Below are 18,014 nucleotides of genomic sequence, written 5' to 3' on the forward strand. Positions count from 1 at the left end.
GGTATATTTTTGAAATTTTCCAAAACCGACATATATTGTTGAAATTTTAATTTTTTTTAATATAAAAAAGAAAAAACCGCTGCCGAGAGCCCGAGACACCTAATTTGGCCCATTCTACTCTCCACTCTGCGGCCCACCAATTCGGTGAAGCGAATTGCGATTGGGTTCAAAACCCAGCCCAACCCGCCCGACCGGGGCACTGTGTACAGCCTGCACCAGGACAGCGCCACCGCACCACGGCGTGCAGGAAACCGGACAGCTATGCCCGTCCGCCTCCTCCCTCTTCCTCTCTCCTACCTCCCGCCCAGATCTCTTCGAGCTTCGAGAGAGCAGCAGCAACCTCGCCTCGCCTCCGCGCAACACGAGGACGGACATGGCGGCCTTCACCAAGCTCGAGGACTCCCCCATGTTCCGCAAACAGGTGCCGCCCCCCTGCCCTCCCCGTTTCTCCTCGTGAGGGCTCCCTGATCCGGTTCCCCCCGGATGCATCGTTTCGTGTTTCTTAGAATCTCGGCCGTTTCTACGCCGTTACATGGATTTGGCTTGATTCGATTTGCGGAATGGAAGGATTCGAGCCGTTGCCGGAGTTTGGGTGGTTGTGGCGGAGATGGGGCGTATTTGGATCATTTTGTGCGAGGGAGATCTCGGCTAGGTAGTGATCCAGCTTATGTCGGTCGGTTTGGATCATCGACACCGGAAATTTCTGAGCAGGATTGAATTTTCACGTGATTTTTATCGTTGTAATTCCCTGTTTGTTTGGGCATGTTGGTGTTGATTTCGGTGAATGAGTAAAGCGTCCTCCTATATTCCACATTGGTTTATTCGAAGGGTTACGACGCTCTGGTGACAACTGACAATGGCGCCACTGAAGATAAGTTTTTTGTTCTTGCGTTGCATCACATGTTTGAATAGAACCGGTGGATCCTGTTTGAATTGAGCTCACGGACTTGGTAAAAACGGCGAGTTTTTGCTTGGTTGTGCTTTCTTATTTTTTTTATGCATCCTTTGCTTCCGGTAAGTTAAGGTATTCTTTACTTGCTTTTATAATGAATATTGGGCCCTCTTTAAAACATTCTTGTTAGTCTGTTTCTTAAAAGTCAAAATAAATAGAAGTCTGGAGTCTGGACATAGGTCTTAATTATTTTTCTGGATTGCTAGTTTCTCTCTGAAATCGTCAATTCATTTATCTGTTTGCACTTTAAACAAACCTATACACCCGTTTATGTTATTGTCCCTGACTTATTTCCAATATCTTCAGGTCAATTCTTTGGAACAACTTACTGATGAACTGAAAGAACGTTGCTCAAATCTGCATAAAGGATGTAAAAAATTCATGTACATTTCTTTCTTACCTCCTGTTCCATACTTGTAAACACTTGAGTTTTCTGGCTGCACATAACTTGAGGCAAATGCCATAAATGCGTATGGTCTTATTGCCCAAGTTTCCAATAAGGTTCCTTCATACAAATCCCTATTAATTCAAGAAATACATTCAATGTTTTTATTGTTTTGCTTTGCTGTTTCAGGTTTGACATTTAGTTAATCTTCCCTGAAACTGTAGCAGTTTTGATAGTTTGTAGGATTAATGAGAATAGAATTAGTAAGAAACTGTATGCACCTGCATGGTTGAGATCTTGTTTTTTTTAATTATGTTGCTAATAACCTTAGTTTCAGAGGGTCACCTTTTTTTTTGGGAGTTTCAGGGGATCACTTGATGAGGCATATGCAGGGGATCTTTCATTTGCCGATTCTCTGCAAGCATTTGGTGCTGGTCTAGATGACCCTGTTAGTGTTGCCATTGGAGGTTATTTCAGCAAAGCTCTGATGTATCTATTGCTTAATTCTGTCCTTTCATCTTATCTACACCTAGCAAACCAAACACTTTATTGTTTCCAATTTCTCATTATATTGGCATCATTTTTGTGTATTATTGGATATTTACTGCATCCTCTTGAATGCCTGCAGATCAAAACATCAGGTCATTAGGATATAAAATAGTATAGATATGTACATGTCTATGCAGCCATTAATTAATTAATTTTGTCCTACTTTCTAACATGTCATAGCATGATAATTGATGATCACAATTTTGCAGTCATTTATTGATGCTTCTCTAGTCAAATTCACTCAAAACAGTCTTTACTATGTTGCAGGACCTGTGATGTCCAAGTTTACTACTGCTTTCAGGGAGCTTGGAACATACAAGGAACTCCTTCGTTCTCAGGTACTAGATTACTATCATACAGCATGAATTATGTCTTGAACTTTGGGACTCAATTTGCCACCTATACTTTCACATATTTACCACCTTAGGTTCCGGGATTACTTGATAAATTTCAGAATGCAATAAACTGAAAGTACAGGTGATTATTGTTACATACTTACATTTTCTTTGTTCTATAAATAACACAGATCAGAAGAAAGTGTGAAAAAGGGTTCCCTGCATCCTAAAATGGCTGCATTATCTAGAAGTAGAAAAATTGAGTGCTGTAGAGCAATCATTTATTTTGTGATGAATTTTTTATTTATTGTTGCAATACACTGATGTACTAATCTGATCTCTCTAGATTTGGTAATTTCTTTTGCTCAGGGGGTGCTGATATGTCACTGGTATAGACAGTACAGATGATTATCCTTTTGCATTCTAATTATAATAATTATTTCCTCTCCAAACAGGTCGAGCATATGCTTAGTGACCGTCTATCACAGTTCATTAACATGGATTTAAATGGTGTGAAGGTAAACTCCCTCCTCTCCTCTCCGCCCCCAACCGCACAATACAGGCGTGCATGTTGCATGCATGCACGGCCACCCAAAAGAAATAAGATGGAAACATACTATTGTGTAAGTAATAGGTTTTATCTCGAGTAAGCAACATACATTATCAAGTTATGTGAATGTATGTAGATAGTTGGTCGTGGCTGATATTTTCGATGGCTAGATAAGGTTTATGCTTTGCAAGGTCATACTTCAACCCTCCTAGTTCTGGCAATGAACAGAAAACCTTAGACAGTCCTAAAAAATCTGTCTACTTTAAAAATCTATTCCATCTACGAAAATAGGAACAATTGCCTTTCCATATGGAGTATGGACAGTAACATGGAAGTTTTAACACATTGCTTTTTTCATATATAGTCATTTTGTAAAATGTTACCCTGTATAGGACTGTCGGCGACGTTTGGACAGGGCTGCAGTGGCGTATGATCAGGTGATGCTTTAATCTGAGCTATGTTATCTGACTGCCTTCTTTATTTTTTTCTTCATGTGACATCTTTTAGATGATAATTTACTGGACCGTGTGATTGTTTCTCGATACCTCCAACATGTTAATTTAATACGCATCCACGTGTCCTTTAAGATTCTGGTGCTATCTTTATTGTTAGGCACGTGAAAAATTTGTGTCAGTGCGAAAAGGGACTAGAGCAGAAGTCGTGACAGAACTTGAGGAGGTAAGCTGTGACTAGCCTTTCTTTTTGGGTGGATGGATGTTATTTAGCTTTGATACCATCTACCCAATTCCAACTTTACAGGATCTGCAAAATGCCAAGTCAACGTTCGAAAGATGCCGCTTTAACTTAGTATGTATATCAACATTTTCCATCTGCAAGTAAATTTTTCAGACATACCAATGATTCTCCTTTGCTGTAAGGACTTCAGGTACATGCCCTCGCAAACGTTGAAGCAAAAAAGAAGTATGAGTTCTTGGAATCGATAAGTGCAGTGATGGATGCCCATTTGAGATATTTTAAGCAGGCATGGTTCCTTTATATGTGCCCAGTATCTTTGGTCTTTTGGATTGGTCCTTGACTTTGTTCTTTATGATGCAGGGATATGAGCTACTGGGTCAAATGGAACCATTCATTCACCAGGTTTAAATTTTAATAATATCTCATATGGCATAGTGGTCTTTAACTAAAATAAATATTCAGTCGGATGTGAATCAGCTTACCAGGAGTTAGCAATTACTTTGTTAAGCTTGAAGTCTCGATGCAGGTTCTAACATATGCACAACAATCAAAAGAAATGGCTGTGAGTGAGCAAGATAAGCTTGCAAAGAGAATTCAGGAGTTCAGAACTCAAGAGGAAATAGCAAATGTGAGAATGGCTAGCAACGTAGACACATCTACTAGCGGTGATGGTATCCATGTTGTTGGTCTTCAGTCCTATAAAACGATTGAAGCCTTGATGCAATCAACTGCCAATGGCGAGGTAACCAATTATCCATTGTGAATGAAATAATCGTAAATGCCAGACTAAAGCTTATGGATGTTACTTCATGTGATGGTTCGAAGAGACTAATTGCTGATAGATAGCATTTATGTGTCATTGTTGTGGATTTTCTCTAACACTGTGCTAAATTTATTATACATGAGCTTGCTGTAATAGGAATCCAGCAAATGGTATCCACGATTACCACCCTTTTGGTTCAAATCTATTATCTATTCATACATCATTTCCCTTGTGTAATTGTACTAGGCTGAATTTTCATAGTTTTGGTAATTTGTAATCATTTTGTGAAGTTTCATTGCTTCCCCTCTACTTTATTTCTTTGCCAGGTTCAAGTTATTAAACAAGGCTACTTATTTAAGCGCCCTCAAAATACCCGAGGAGAATGGAAGAGGAGATTTTTTGTTCTTGACAGCCATGGGACTCTGTACTACTATGGGAATAAGGGAAAGTTGGTATGCAATCTAAATTGGCCATTGAATGCAGTTTGCTAACATATTTAGAACTTGTCATTCAGTGTCAGGAACTCCTTATTCTTTGCTTTCACGAGTAGGAAAACTCGCATTTAGCCACTATTCTAAAATTGGCATACTCATTTGATTATATCGGGTGTAATGTTGACTTCACTCTATTTACAATATCCTATTTCTAGTAGCTTCTGGTCCATTTTGATTTTGCTATACATGATACACTCCCCTCAAGTATCGTGAAAGTCCGGATAACCCCTAAACTGTTTCTTGGTTCAATTTACCCCCTAAACTATGCTATTTGGTCCAATTTACCCCTTAATAAAATTTATATTTTTTATTTATCCCTGCACAAGCGAAGTCTTGTGTTAAATTTTTGTAGGATGATAGAGGACATCATAACATATTTTTGAAAAATATGTCAATAATTTTTTATCTTTATTTTGATAGGGTGTGATATTTAATAATAAATTAACCATTATATGATATAAAATTAAAGAAAAAATAATGATGAAAAATTCATAATATATGTTTTTTTGACATAAATTGTGATGCTCACTACAACCCTGCAAAATCTTAAATTAAGATACCACTTGTATGTGGAGAAATGAAAAGACAAATTGCATTAGGAGGTAAATTGAACCAAATGACGTAGTTTAGGGGCCAAATTGAACCAAGAGATAGTTAAGGGGGGTTTTTATCGTTATTTTGATAGGATATGATATTTAATAATAAATTAACCATTATATGATATAAAATTAAAGAAAATAATGATGAAAAATTCGTAATATATGTATTTTGAGTTTGACATACATTGTGATGCTCACTACAACCCTGCAAAATCTTTAATTAAGATACCACTTGTATGTGGAGAAATAAAAAGACAAATTGCATTAGGAGGTAAATTGAACCAAATGACATAGTTTAGGGGTTATTTGGACTTTGGCAAATTACTTGAGGGGAGTAATTTGGACTTTTTTCCCCTTTCGTTTAAACTATAATGCAGTATATATTTGTAATTTTATTCATGCGGTGATGTGTCCTTTAGTTCGTCCACCAGTGGAGTGTTTTTGTTTAAGGGCTGCAGGCCTGCAGTACATCATTTGCACTGCAAAGTTTCTGTGCAGTAGATTATTTTCAAGGGGTATGATGGATTATTTTAAATGCATCATATGAGGATTTGTGTCTTATATAATTTATCCTAAAATGCCAATTTTCTTATGCTATTTGTTCTGTACTTTGCGTGTACCTGCTCCTTTTATTCTGTTGGAAGCAAGGAGTGGCATCACAGCAAACAGCTGGTGAAGGAGCCGGTGTTTTTGGTCGATTCAGGTTTTTGAACCAAAGAGCTTCATCTCAGGGTGAAGATTCACTATCATGTCATACAATTGATCTCAGAACCTCAACAATTAAGGTTGATGCGGATGAAAACGATTTAAGATTTTGCTTCAGAATTATCTCACCCATTAAGACATTCACATTACAGGTAACTGCACTGTTAGTCTTCAGTTGTTGAACTTTGTGCAGTGCTTGTTTTCGGTATTTCAGAAACAAGTGAATAACATTTTCTCTCTCTATTTTTTTTCATACTTCTTCGATACATGGATGCCACAGATGTGAATGATTTTCACTTTGTTTATGGCAGGCAGAATCAGGGGCTGATCAAAAGGACTGGATCCAGAAAATTACTGGAGTTATTGCATCACTACTAAATTCACCATTCCCACAGCAGGTTTGGTGCAGTCTCTTTTGATGCATCATATAACTAGTCTCTGTTTACCTTTTTGGTTGAAAACAAAGGATAGATTTATCAAACTCCATGCACCAACACTGGCTAATGATGTAATAAATAAAGTAATTATGCTTGGCCTGCCTAGTTTGGCTCCATTTTACTGTGTTTTACATGTACATGCATATTTTCAATCTATTGATAATCTATAACTCTTATAAAGATGATCCCCACTAGGAAGCATTAACTTCTATTTCTCTGCAACCAGGTTGAGCCACGTCACCTCAAATTATTATCACCATTAGATCATTACCTTTTGTTGGCATCTACCCGTCCATCTGGATCTCTAACCCCATGCCCATCCAGAATGTCCCTCCACCATTGTGGTTAACTGGTAACATTAACTCATGTGGAATGGAAACTCTCTCCACTACCTTGCAATCAAGAGGCCACACTCGCATATAGCTGTTAAGTTTGCCCATTATACAAACATTAAGTTTTGTGGAAACTCTATCCACCATCTTGCAATCAAGAGGTCGCAATCACATGATGAGGCAATCCAATGGTCTATATATACAAAACGAAGAGGCAACCAGGTGGTCATGCCCTTGCGCCGAGGGTACCTCTTCTTGATTTAGCTACATAGAAATACTTGCTTTAATCTGGTGTTGCTTTGGCATGGTCATTATTTGCTTCCCTGTGCTCCAGAGCTCAAACACATGGTGGATTACAATTTTCTTTGGGTTCCATTAGTAATCATCTACTCAGCAGTAGGTATTTTATATTATCCAAATCACCAAGCGTGTAGTACTACTATGTTGTACACCTTCCTTTTTTTTTCTCCTTTTGCCTGGTTCTAGCGTCACACTATCTACTATATGCGTCAATATTTACATATTATATAATGAGTTACTGCAAATTTAACTACCGCTACATCAACAGGTTATGTATCATTTTTATTATCCACAGGTTTGATTCGAATCCTATTTTGAGTTGCACTGTCACATATGGATTTTGTTCAACTGTCCAAAAGAGGATTAGAAATTTAGAATATATATGCTCATCAACTCATGTGCTCATCCATATGTGGCATGGACATGAACAATTACTACTGTACGCTTTTCAAAATAGATGTTTCCAGAAGCTATTTTAAATATAATTGCTTAGACTCCCGCAGCAACGCGCGGGGTGTCACCTAGTTCAAGATACAGTACTGATTTTGTCATTCTGAGTTCATCTCATTTCAGCTATCGTACAATAATATAGCAATAGAGAGTAACAGATCCGCAAGTTCTGTTGATTCTTTATCCATTGAAGATAACAAGAGTTCAGAGGGACATGATGATATATTCAACCTTTTGAGGAATATTCCTGGAAACGACAGCTGTGCAGAATGCCGTTCTCCGGATCCTGATTGGGCATCTCTAAACTTGGGTATTCTGATTTGCATTGAGTGCTCTGGGGCTCACAGGAATCTTGGAGTGCACATTTCAAAGGTGCAATATCTATCTTTCTTATAAGATGATATATGATAGTATAGTGTAGGTTAACCCTGTCTTCTGTAGAAAAAAGGTTCAGATTGTTGGGTTTATTAATTAAGTGAGATAGTTACATTAAATATATTACTGAAATATCTTAGTATAATACAATACTACATTTGTTCCCATTACTTGTCATTTTCGGCATTGACATCTTCAATACAAAGCTTTAAACATTACATGTTCTAATTATATATTTTTTTAAATATTTGTATTGCGTATACATTTAAAGACTTGGAATGAAACTATGAAAGGCAACACTTTCATTTGATTTAATACATTTGCTGGTTTTTTAATGGATGCGACCTTCATTTTTATCTTTTAGTGCATGTGTGATCCTTTGAACTAGTAATATTTGTTATTCATATATGATATATTATGATTTCTAAGATTTTAAAAATCTTATAAGTTTGAGAGTTATTAGAAAAAAAATCGCCACTAGCTTTTTCCATAAATCAGTATTGAAGCTAATGTTCTTACTTGTAGGTTCGATCCTTAAGATTAGATGTGAAAGTCTGGGAGCCAGTAATTATGGATTTGTTCCATGCACTTGGAAATGATTACGCTAATTCTATCTGGGAAGCCCTACTTCCAAAAGAAGATGAAGGGTATGTTAAAGCATACAATCAGATCTGTGTATTTGCTTAACAACTTTTTAACTTGACGTTTTAAGCATTTTCCTTCCAGGCATCACTGCTCTTTTCAATAAAATATCAAGCAGATTTCCATGATGTAGTAGTTGTACTTCATATTTTTCATCTGTCATACAAGATTCATCAGCTTTTTAATTATAATATTGCAGAAAGAAGTTAGAAAATAACTATTTGAATCTTATGCTGCTGCTGACCATATTTCTCTCCATTAAAAGCATTGCAACCAATATGTTCTGAAGTGCATGCATGGTGAACCAATGCCGCTATTTTTCCTTTTGTATAATTTCCTTCTTGGCATTTTGTTATATTATTCTATGTTCATGCAGAATGGACAAATCAAACGGAGCTATTCTTTTCATTGAAAAGCCTAAACCTAGTGATGCTTTCTCAATAAAGGAGAGGTATATACAAACAAAAGTAAGTTCCTCGGTGCTTCCTTTTTTTATGTTAGATCAACCTGTCATGTATTTGTTGTCTATGTTACCGAAAAGTATTCTAAGTTTGTCAGCTTAGTTTAAGTTCTGTTGCCATTGCTATATTTTTAGTCTAGAAACCTCTTTTGTTTTAGTTTCCAGCTATATGGATGTCATGGGTGGTTGGCTGGGCCGACTAGGCCTATTCGGTCAGATCCCTTAAGTTCGGGTTAGAGATAGGATTAGATATATTGCTTAGGGCTCAAGTAAGGCTCTCTCTATATAAAAGAGGAGATTTATCAATTCAAAGGGAAGCAAAGATCATCAGGAGAGATCCTCATGTACTCCAGGCCTTGAGTTTGGGCACAACCGTTGCTGGCATGCCCGATCTCAAGTGTCCGGTTCAGTGTCCATTGCCCCCCCTCTTTTTCTCAATTCCCACGTTCTGCACGGCTCCCTAACCAGCGTCGTGACAATGGAACCAAATCACTCGTCTTTTTAGAGAAGCTAACTAGCTTGTTAGCATTAGGGCATCCGCAGTAAGGAGTCGAATCCTCGAGGAGAGAGACAGCCACGTACGCCAAAAGAGTTTACCCCTGCCCCAAAAGAGCTGTGGGCCCCATGTAAAATAGAAAAAGATCACAAAAAACTCTGCTGTTGTCTTGGCTCGTTCCTCAACGGCTCCACCCACTCCGCTTCCATCCGCTCGCTGCACTCGCCAGCTTTGGCAAAGCGTGGCAGCCGGTGAGCGCTGTGGTGCGGTTACGGAGGCTCCGGCGACTCGGTGAGTGTGATGGCAGCTCCGGCGAGCATTTTGCCAAGCGTGGCAGCTTGTGAGCGCCGTTGTGCGGCCATGGAGGCTCTGATGAGTGTCGTGGAAGCGCGGCCATGGAGGTCCTAGTGAGCATGGCGGCGTGCGAGCGTGCGAGCGCAGCGGCAAAAACAGATAAGATGCTGAGGGCTGACGAGTGCGGTGGCGGGGACAGTGGTGGGCGGCGGGTGATGGCAGCAGGTCTGGCTTGAGCCAATTCGTTTTTTTTCTCCATGAGTAGACTCCCAACTATGCATCGGTTCTTCTCTCTCCTCGATATGATTTGACTTCTCCAGTGGTGATGAATCGATTTGAGTCCTCCATGTCGGTTCATGCATCTGCCACTGGAGAAGCCCTTAGGTTTTTTGGGAATTAGTATCACAAAATTTCATATTCGAGCTGCACCTTCTAGTTCTGTGATATATTGTTTATACAATTTCTCATGCACATATATATTTAGTGTAGTTAGCGAAATTTTAGATGGACAATGGAGATTCCTTTATGGTGCAACCTTTGTTACACCTTATGATTGGAGAGAAAAAACTTCAGACCTTCGGGCTTTTGATACCGCGCTAAGCCAAATATATCATTCCTTATCAGTTGTATTGTTGGACAGATAACCTGCATGTGTGACAAATCATCATTGAGTTTTGAGAATATTTGGATCAGCAATTTAGCTAATCTTATGAGTATGCCAAACTGAAACTATGCTCAAATAAGTAATGTTGAGACCGTTCAGTTCTTTTTCTTTTTCTTTTGAAAAGATAATACTTAGGTTTGTTAGGTCCTAGGGTACATAGTATTTAGCTTCGTATATGAATTACTACCTCCGTATCATTTTATTTGTCTACAGCCACAATTAGCACAGGCCAAGGAAGTATTTGATCCAGGAAAAGAAGTTAACAAATGACCACATATACCCCGTATAAGTAATATAGATTAACCTCTTTTACAAGATGAAAAAGTGGTGTATGGACATATGGTAGAAATTATGCAGCAACTTATCTCTTAATTTCCTCGCTGACAGAACACTTTCCAAGAAAGTGGAAGGATATTGCAAATTTTAAATTTTTTTATGTATAGTCTTTGTGCATATTCACCCGATCTCCCTCCGTCTCTAAATATCTGTCGTTTTTGTTTCCCGACAAACAACTTTGACTAAATATATATTAAAAAAATAATATTTACGGTGCATAATTAATATCATTAGAAAGATCTTTGAACCTTTTTTTTAATAAATTTATTTGGAGATACAAATGTTGACGTATTTTCTACAAATTGAGTCAAATTGGGCATGCACACCAATGGCAACAATTATTTAGGGACGGGGAGGGAATATATATTTGAGTCTACTCAGATGAATGCAAGTGCTATTCATAACAACAAACACAGGCAACATGGTATATAGTGTTACTTGAGTATTTTGCTTGATTCTGATGATCATCCTCTGTTATTATCCTGTCATTCATTCTCATTAATGATCCATGCAGTACGTGGACAAACTTCTTTTTACCAGAGATACCAATCAGGTTACCGATGATATCTTGGAAGCTATAAGGACAAATGGCGTGAGAGCAGCATATCAAATTCTTGCAATAGCTGAAGTGAGTGCTAACATGACATACGATGCATTGAGCAAAGATGTCCATCATGTTCAGCCAGTGACAGACAAGATGGTACTTGATCCGGTTTCTTGTGAGATAATTCAAGACAATGGGAAACCAGAAGGCTGTTTACAAGGTTGTTCCTTATTGCACTTCGCATGCCAATATGGTCATCCGGTAATGGTGGAGCTTCTACTACTTTTTGGTGCGGATATTAATATTCAGGACTTCCATGGACGAACACCATTGCATCATTGTGTCCAAAAGAAAAATGATGACCTCACCAAGCACCTGCTGAAGAGGTGGATTTGAATTCTTGTTAATATTGTTCATGGTTTTAGTCACAATGTCATCATGCCTTAAGATTTATGCCATCAAACCATATTATTCTCAACTCCAAAAATTCTCTTTTCCCTTGAATTTTAACTGTTTCAGTGTAATTAATTTATATTTATATTTTTCTTGTGTTCAATATTAACTAGGCAGTGAGACATTTAGGGTCATGTGTATGATATTTTTGCTCGCGTTTTAACATTATATGTGTGCATTGAAATAAACACTTTGGTGAAAATTATTTGGTTTAAATACCGATTATACAGGAAAAATTCTTGACAGTAAATTGAGCTTTTGGATTCATACAAATGGGTTATTCCATGTCCAGAACCTCTGATATAACTGTAATAAAGGGCAACATAAAGGTTTATAGTTTATTGCCTCATTTTTAGTATAATATAAGATTTCACTTAACCATACATGTACAGTAGCCACCTGCTTTCTGCCTTTCTTGGCTATGACTAATCGGTGCCCGTACCAGAATCATGATATGAAAATATTCATGTCAGCAGTGTGGTACCCTATGGACTATTTTTTGAATAAAGTACCCTATGGACTATGGTTGAGGGACAGTACAAAGGGCATGTCCTTTTTAGTTTGTTTTCCCTTGTTATTACTGTATTATGATGTCCTTATTTCTATTGCAATGGTCATTTTCCTCTACAGAATATGGAACAAAAGTACTTATAGATGAGTCATTTTTGTATAAGAAAACTATTACAATTCTTTCTACAGGGGTGCCAGAACAACAATTAAAGATGGTGGAGGTCTGACTGCTTTAGAGAGAAGAATGGAACTTGGAGCAATAACTGATGAAGAATTATTCATATTATTTGTGAGGTATGATCAAGAGGCTATTTTTTATAGCCTTGCATTGCTCATAATCTCGATTTTAAAAATGATCTCCCTGGGAATTATTTTTTCAATGAAGTTAAGGTAGAGGCCTTCCCTCCAACTTTCTATAAAAGGGGGGAAAATGCCTTGTGGGAATGATAGTTTGCTAGTTCTGGGTTCAAGACCTGACATTTTCCTTGAACATGCCATGCCAACTCAGGGCCTCATCAGTTACTGAACACTTCTATGAATTTAACTGGGCAACATCTCACAATGTCAACGAACATGCTTGTGCAGGTGATGTGTGAGAACAATACAAGAATGTAGCAATTTGCCGCTTGTACCTGATAGCGTTGTACCACCTAATTTAGTCTCTGGAATTAATACGATTTCTACACTGAAGGCTGCTAGAGGAAAATGATGGCTTGTATTCCTCCAAACCCTAGAAGGGTGGGCATATATAATACTTATACATGGGCCTCTAGATGGGCCTCTATACACATGGGCTCAATATACTCCAACACCCCCCCGCAGTCTGAACTACCGGCGCAGCGGTGTTCAAGACTGGACAACAAGAAAGCTAACACCCCTCGCAGTCTGAATAACCGACGCAGCGGTGTTCAAGACTGGACAAGAAGAGAGTACAAAGGGCAAATACCCCCCGCAGCCACAACTAGCCACCGGCTACGTTGAGACTGGATCGAAACTCCGAGAAGGTCGAGGAGGGTAGTCCCTTGGTGAAGATGTCAGCAAACTGGGAGGTAGTTGGGATATGGAGTACCCGAACGTCGCCGATTGCGACTCTGTCGCGCACGAAGTGTAGGTCGATCTCCACGTGCTTCGTCCGCTGATGCTGGACGGGGTTGGTGGAGAGATACACGGCGCTGACGTTGTCGCAGTAGACGAGCGTGCTCTTGGCGAGCGGGCTGTGGAGCTCCGCCAAGAGCTGTCGTAGCCAGGACGCCTCCGCCACGCCGTTAGCGACAGCTCTGTACTCCGCCTCGGCACTGGAGCGGGAGACAACCGGCTGCCGCTTGGACGACCAGGAGACCAGGTTGCCGCCCAGGAAGACGGCGTAGCCGGAGGTGGAGCGACGAGTGTCCGGGCAGCCAGCCCAGTCAGCATCGGTGTAGACCACTAGTTCAGCAGAGGACGAGCGGTGAAGTACCAGGCCGAGGTCCACAGTGCCACGGACGTACTGGAGGAGACGCTTCAGCGCAGCAAGATGTGACTCCCGGGGATCATGCATATGGAGACAGACCTGCTGAACAGCGTAGGTGAGGTCCGGCCTGGTGAAGGTGAGGTACTGCAAAGCGCCGGCCAGACTCCGGTAGGCAGTAGGATCAGCCACCGGATCTCCCAAATCAGCAGACAGCTTCGCCTGAGTGTCGACTGGAGTGGAGCAGGGCTTGCAATCAGTTATCCCAGCCCGCTCCAGAATATCGAGGGCGTACTGCCGCTGGTGAAGGAGAAGACCAGACGGGCGAGGCTCAACAGTGACGCCCAAGAAGTGGTGGAGCTGACCGAGATCCTTCATAGCGAACTCCTGCTGCAGAGAGGAGATGACACTCTGAAGCAACTGCTGACTGGAAGCTGTGAGCACAATGTCATCGACATATAGCAGCAGATATGCCGTCTCATCCCCACGGCGGTAGATGAAGAGAGACGTGTCAGACTTGGCCTCGGTGAATCCCAGTGTCATCAAGGCGAACCGAGAGTACCAAGCCCGAGGGGCCTGCTTCAATCCATAGAGAGACTTGTTGAGCCGGCAGACCATATCCGGACGACTCGAGTCCACAAATCCCGCTGGCTGAGAGCAGTAGACTGTCTCTGACAAGGTGCCGTGAAGAAACGCATTCTTCACGTCCAGCTGGTGCACAGGCCAAGTGCGCGAGAGCGCAAGCGAGAGGACCGTGCGCACCGTAGCGGGCTTCACGACCGGGCTGAAGGTCTCATCATAGTCCACACCAGGTCGCTGAGTGAACCCCCGGAGAACCCAGCGAGCCTTGTAGCGCTCCAATGTGCCGTCAGCCCGACGCTTGTGCGTCCAGATCCACTTGCCAGTCACCACATTGCAACCAGACGGACGCGGCACGAGGTCCCACGTCTGGTTGGCAAGAAGAGCCGCGTACTCCTCTTCCATCGCGCGACGCCAGTGAGGATCCGCCAAGGCATCGCGGACAGAGGAGGGTACCGGAGAAATCCGCGGTTCTCCCTCGGTGGCGGAGAGAGTCGCGGCCTGGGACGCCATCCGCCGAGTCACCATGGGATGGATATGCCGAGGATCCCGATGGATGACTGGCGGGTGGTACACCTCCGGCTCGGCTCGAGAGGGAGCCGGAGGTGGCGGTGGCGGAGGTGTTAGGGTAACACGCACACCCGAAGACCCGAAGGTGGTCGTAGCGAGGAGGGGTACCGAAGAGAGCGTGGTGTGGAGTGGGAGCAGGAGAAGCAGTGGACGGAAGACGGTTGAGCAAGTAGGTGGCGGTGTGGAGGCTCTCAGCCCAGAAGCGCGGGGGGAGAGAAGCCTGGATCAGAAGGGTGCGCACGACGTCGTTCGTCGTGCGAATCATCCGCTCAGCCTTGCCGTTCTGAGGAGAGGTATATGGACAAGACATACGCAGCTGAACACCCCGATACAGGAAGAAAGACCGGGAGGTGGAGTTATCGAACTCCCGCCCGTTGTCGCACTGGACGGCCTTAACAGTGAAGCCGAACTGAGTGGACACCCAGGCAAAGAAGTGGAGGAGGGTGGGGAAGGTCTCAGACTTGGCACGCAAAGGAAACGTCCAAGAGTAGTGCGAGAAGTCATCAACTACCACCAGATAGTACTTGTAGCCAGAGAGGCTGAGTACAGGGGAGGTCCACAGGTCACAGTGAACAAGGTCGAATGCATGCGTCGCATGCGAGGAAGAAGAGGAAAAAGGAAGTCGAACATGACGACCGAGCTGGCACGCATGGCAGATGGGCTGAGCAGGAGCCCTAGTACCAGGAACATCGGTACTGCGTCCGAGCTGAGCCAGAACGTCGCGGCCAGGGTGACCAAGACGACGGTGCCAAGTGGTGGAAGACGGCGTCGCGGCAAAAGCGGCAGACCAAGACGGCCAGGGCGAAGAAGAAGACGAGAGTGGTGCAGCGGAAGAAGGAAGGCGAAGGGTGTAAAGGGGCCCCGTGCTGTCACACCGGAGTAGCGGACGCCGGGAGGCCAAATCCTTTACAGTGAGGCCAGTAGAATCAAACTCGATGGAACAGGAATTGTCAGCTGTGAACTGACGAATGGAAAGAAGGTTATGAACCATCTGAGGAGCAACAAGGACATTAGGAAGGAGAAAAGAACTAGGAGCAGAACCCACGGCGGTGACAGGAAGGCAAGACCCGTCACCAACCATGATGGAAGAAGGACAAGAGGGGTGTGGGGGTCGGACAGAAGAGAGGATACCGGCATGTGGGGTGGTGTGGAAGGAGGTACCCGAGTCGGCGATCCACTCAGTGCTGACCGGCGGCGTCCGCACCATGGCGCTGAAGGACGGCGCCAGTGCGGCCTAGTTCCATCCCCCAGGCCAGGTCGGCTGCTGGCTGGGAGGGGCGGATGGGGTCCCGAACGGCTCGGACAGGGGGGCAGCAGCGGCGAGCATGGCCGCTGGCTGTGGCTGAGGACGAGAGGCCCCCCCCCCCCGGACCCTGAACCGGCCACATCGGGATGCACCCTGGCCATGGGGCGCTGAAGGATGGCCAGGGCGTACCTCCAGGGCGAGGAGCAGGAGTGGTAGCCGCAGTCGGGTCCGGAGTGCCCCGAGTACCACTACCAGGAGCCGGAGTAGGGTGGATACTTGGGGCCCCGGGGAAAGTGGATCCGGCGGCCGGGGTGGCGGCGTCGCCCTGGGGCAGCCACTGACCGAGGGCGGCGGCGTGCGCGGCGCGTGCGGCGGTAAGGGAGGCGTCGGCCCGCGCGGCGTGCGCGACGGCCTGCGCGGCGTGCGCCCGCGCGGCGGGCGCGACAGCGGTCTGCGCGGCATCCGGAAACTCTAGACTCGGGCAGCGAACCGCAGCGGCCTGCTCTATGGCAGCGAGCGCGTCGAGCTCGCGTCGCAGGGCACGCCAGGCCGCAGCAGCAGGGGCCGCGGTAGTCGCAGGAGCAGGGGCGGCGGCGGCGGCGGCCAGGGGCCACGGCCGCGCCAGGTGCGGCGCCGGCGGCGGCACTTGCAGCACCGGCTGCAGGGGGCAGCAGGCGGCGGCGCCAGAGGCCCCAGTGCGGGGTGCAGGGCCGGAGCGGCAGCAGCCAGCACGACCGCACCACCCGCACCCCCACCTCCGGCGGCAGAGGAGGCCTGGCCGTACAGCAGGGTCCCAGCCCGCGCCCCCGGAGCGGCGCCGTGCTGGGCCAAGTCGGCCGGAAGGGTGGCGGAGGGGGCCGCGCCTTGGTCGCCCTGGATCGCGGCGCCAGGAGCAGCGCAGGCCGCGACAGCAGGGCCCACAGAGGCGCCCGCGCCGGCTGCGCCCGCGGCGGGGGCCCCGCGCACGACCCCAGGAGCAGGGGCGCCGGCCGCAAGAGCAGGGCCTGCGGGTGCTCCCGCGCCTGCCGCGCCCGCGGCGGGGGCAGCGGCGGCGGCGGCGGCGGCCCCGCTCGCGACCCAGGAGCAGGGGCGACGAGGGCCGCGGCGTAGGGAGGCCGCGCCGAGCCGGCGGCGCCCTGGACACCCTGGATCCAGGCGCCAGGGGCAGGGGAACCGAGAGCAGAGGAAAGGGGGAGGAAGGAGGAGAGCGGCAGCGCCGGCGGCCGGCCGGCCATGGAGGCGGCGGCGGCGGCCGGCGGAGCAGCGCGCCATGGGGCGGCGGCGACGGCAGATCTAGCGGCCGGCGGAGCAGAGGACCCGGCGCCGGCGGCTGAGCAGAGCAGGGGAGGGAAGGAGGGGAGGGATGGGGGCGGCGGCGCCGGCTGCCGGCCGGCCATGTCGCCGCCGCCGGCGACAGCTGCGCCGGCTGGGATGGGAGGAAGAGAGGAGAGAGGAAAAAAACCTAGGCAAATGATACCATGCTAGAGGAAAATGATGGCTTGTATTCCTCTAACCCTAGAAGGGTGGGCATATATAATACCTATACATGGGCCTCTAGATGGGCCTCTATACACATGGGCTCAATATACTCCAACAAAGGCAAATGGCTTTCACCTTACCATAATACAGCTTTTCTGACTTCTGGACTCGTCTGTGTTTGTAAGTTTTGTGTTCCACATGACCACATCGTTGGTTTGTATAACAATTATAGGCAATATAAGGTAATCATTCCTTTGAATATGATTATTGAATGTTGAGGTTTGAGTTTCTGATGTCAAGCATCTAAGAACACATAAGAACCAGCAATGCATGTCAGAGTTGTAAATTTTGTATTATTCTATCCGCTGCAAA

General features: G+C 44.9%; 2 protein-coding genes and 1 long non-coding RNA gene across 5 annotated transcripts; 2 read left to right on the plus strand and 1 right to left on the minus strand.

Annotated features, from left to right (window-relative positions):
• The first annotated feature begins 236 nt into the window (after positions 1 to 236).
• On the plus strand, positions 237 to 18,005 carry LOC120709690 (ADP-ribosylation factor GTPase-activating protein AGD2-like). 3 transcript variants are annotated; one of them, XM_039995374.1, is made up of 21 exons: positions 238 to 421; positions 1,259 to 1,335; positions 1,704 to 1,804; positions 2,154 to 2,224; positions 2,677 to 2,739; positions 3,164 to 3,208; positions 3,384 to 3,449; positions 3,531 to 3,578; positions 3,658 to 3,753; positions 3,828 to 3,869; positions 3,994 to 4,209; positions 4,557 to 4,682; positions 5,968 to 6,180; positions 6,340 to 6,426; positions 7,671 to 7,919; positions 8,448 to 8,569; positions 8,941 to 9,031; positions 11,329 to 11,744; positions 12,511 to 12,615; positions 12,907 to 13,012; positions 17,763 to 18,005. In XM_039995374.1, the coding sequence occupies exons 1-20, from the start codon at positions 374 to 376 to the stop codon at positions 12,908 to 12,910; spliced, it is 2,286 nt and encodes a 761-aa protein (XP_039851308.1). In that variant the 5' UTR covers positions 238 to 373; the 3' UTR covers positions 12,911 to 13,012; positions 17,763 to 18,005. The 3 variants fall into 3 exon arrangements, with proteins under 3 accessions (XP_039851297.1, XP_039851308.1, XP_039851302.1); XM_039995363.1 differs by lacking the exon at positions 17,763 to 18,005 and having other exon boundaries at positions 237 to 421; positions 12,511 to 13,041; XM_039995368.1 differs by lacking the exons at positions 3,384 to 3,449; positions 17,763 to 18,005 and having other exon boundaries at positions 245 to 421; positions 12,511 to 13,041.
• Positions 432 to 923, plus strand: LOC120709711. Its single transcript, XR_005689779.1, has 2 exons — positions 432 to 652; positions 795 to 923. It is a non-coding gene; the product is annotated as an uncharacterized LOC120709711 (long non-coding RNA).
• Positions 15,421 to 17,842, minus strand: LOC120655498 (translation initiation factor IF-2-like). The gene is made up of 3 exons (XM_039933347.1): positions 17,783 to 17,842; positions 16,709 to 17,308; positions 15,421 to 15,456 (listed from the first exon to the last, which is right to left on the minus strand). The coding sequence occupies exons 1-3, from the start codon at positions 17,840 to 17,842 to the stop codon at positions 15,421 to 15,423; spliced, it is 696 nt and encodes a 231-aa protein (XP_039789281.1).
• Positions 18,006 to 18,014: the final 9 nt, after the last annotated feature.

The sequence above is a fragment of the Panicum virgatum genome, chromosome 1K, assembly GCF_016808335.1.
Source record: "Panicum virgatum strain AP13 chromosome 1K, P.virgatum_v5, whole genome shotgun sequence".
In the NCBI taxonomy this organism is placed as follows: Eukaryota; Viridiplantae; Streptophyta; class Magnoliopsida; order Poales; family Poaceae; genus Panicum; species Panicum virgatum.

Bases quoted from the DNA above. Each gene is read 5' to 3' on its own strand.
- LOC120709690 (XM_039995363.1), top strand. From the start codon at position 374: ATGGCGGCCTTCACCAAGCTCGAGGACTCCCCCATGTTCCGCAAACAG. The intron at 1,805-2,153 runs GTTATTTCAGCA...ACTATGTTGCAG, and splicing joins TGTTAGTGTTGCCATTGGAG to GACCTGTGATGTCCAAGTTT. The intron at 8,570-8,940 runs GTATGTTAAAGC...ATGTTCATGCAG, and splicing joins CTTCCAAAAGAAGATGAAGG to AATGGACAAATCAAACGGAG.
- LOC120655498 (XM_039933347.1), bottom strand. From the start codon at position 17,842: ATGTGGAACACAAAACTTACAAACACAGACGAGTCCAGAAGTCAGAAA. The intron at 17,309-17,782 runs GTAAGGTGAAAG...GCCTGGATCCAG, and splicing joins GTCAGAAAAGCTGTATTATG to GGTGTCCAGGGCGCCGCCGG. The intron at 15,457-16,708 runs GCGTGCCCTGCG...CCCTGTACTCAG, and splicing joins GCCCCTGCTGCTGCGGCCTG to CCTCTCTGGCTACAAGTACT.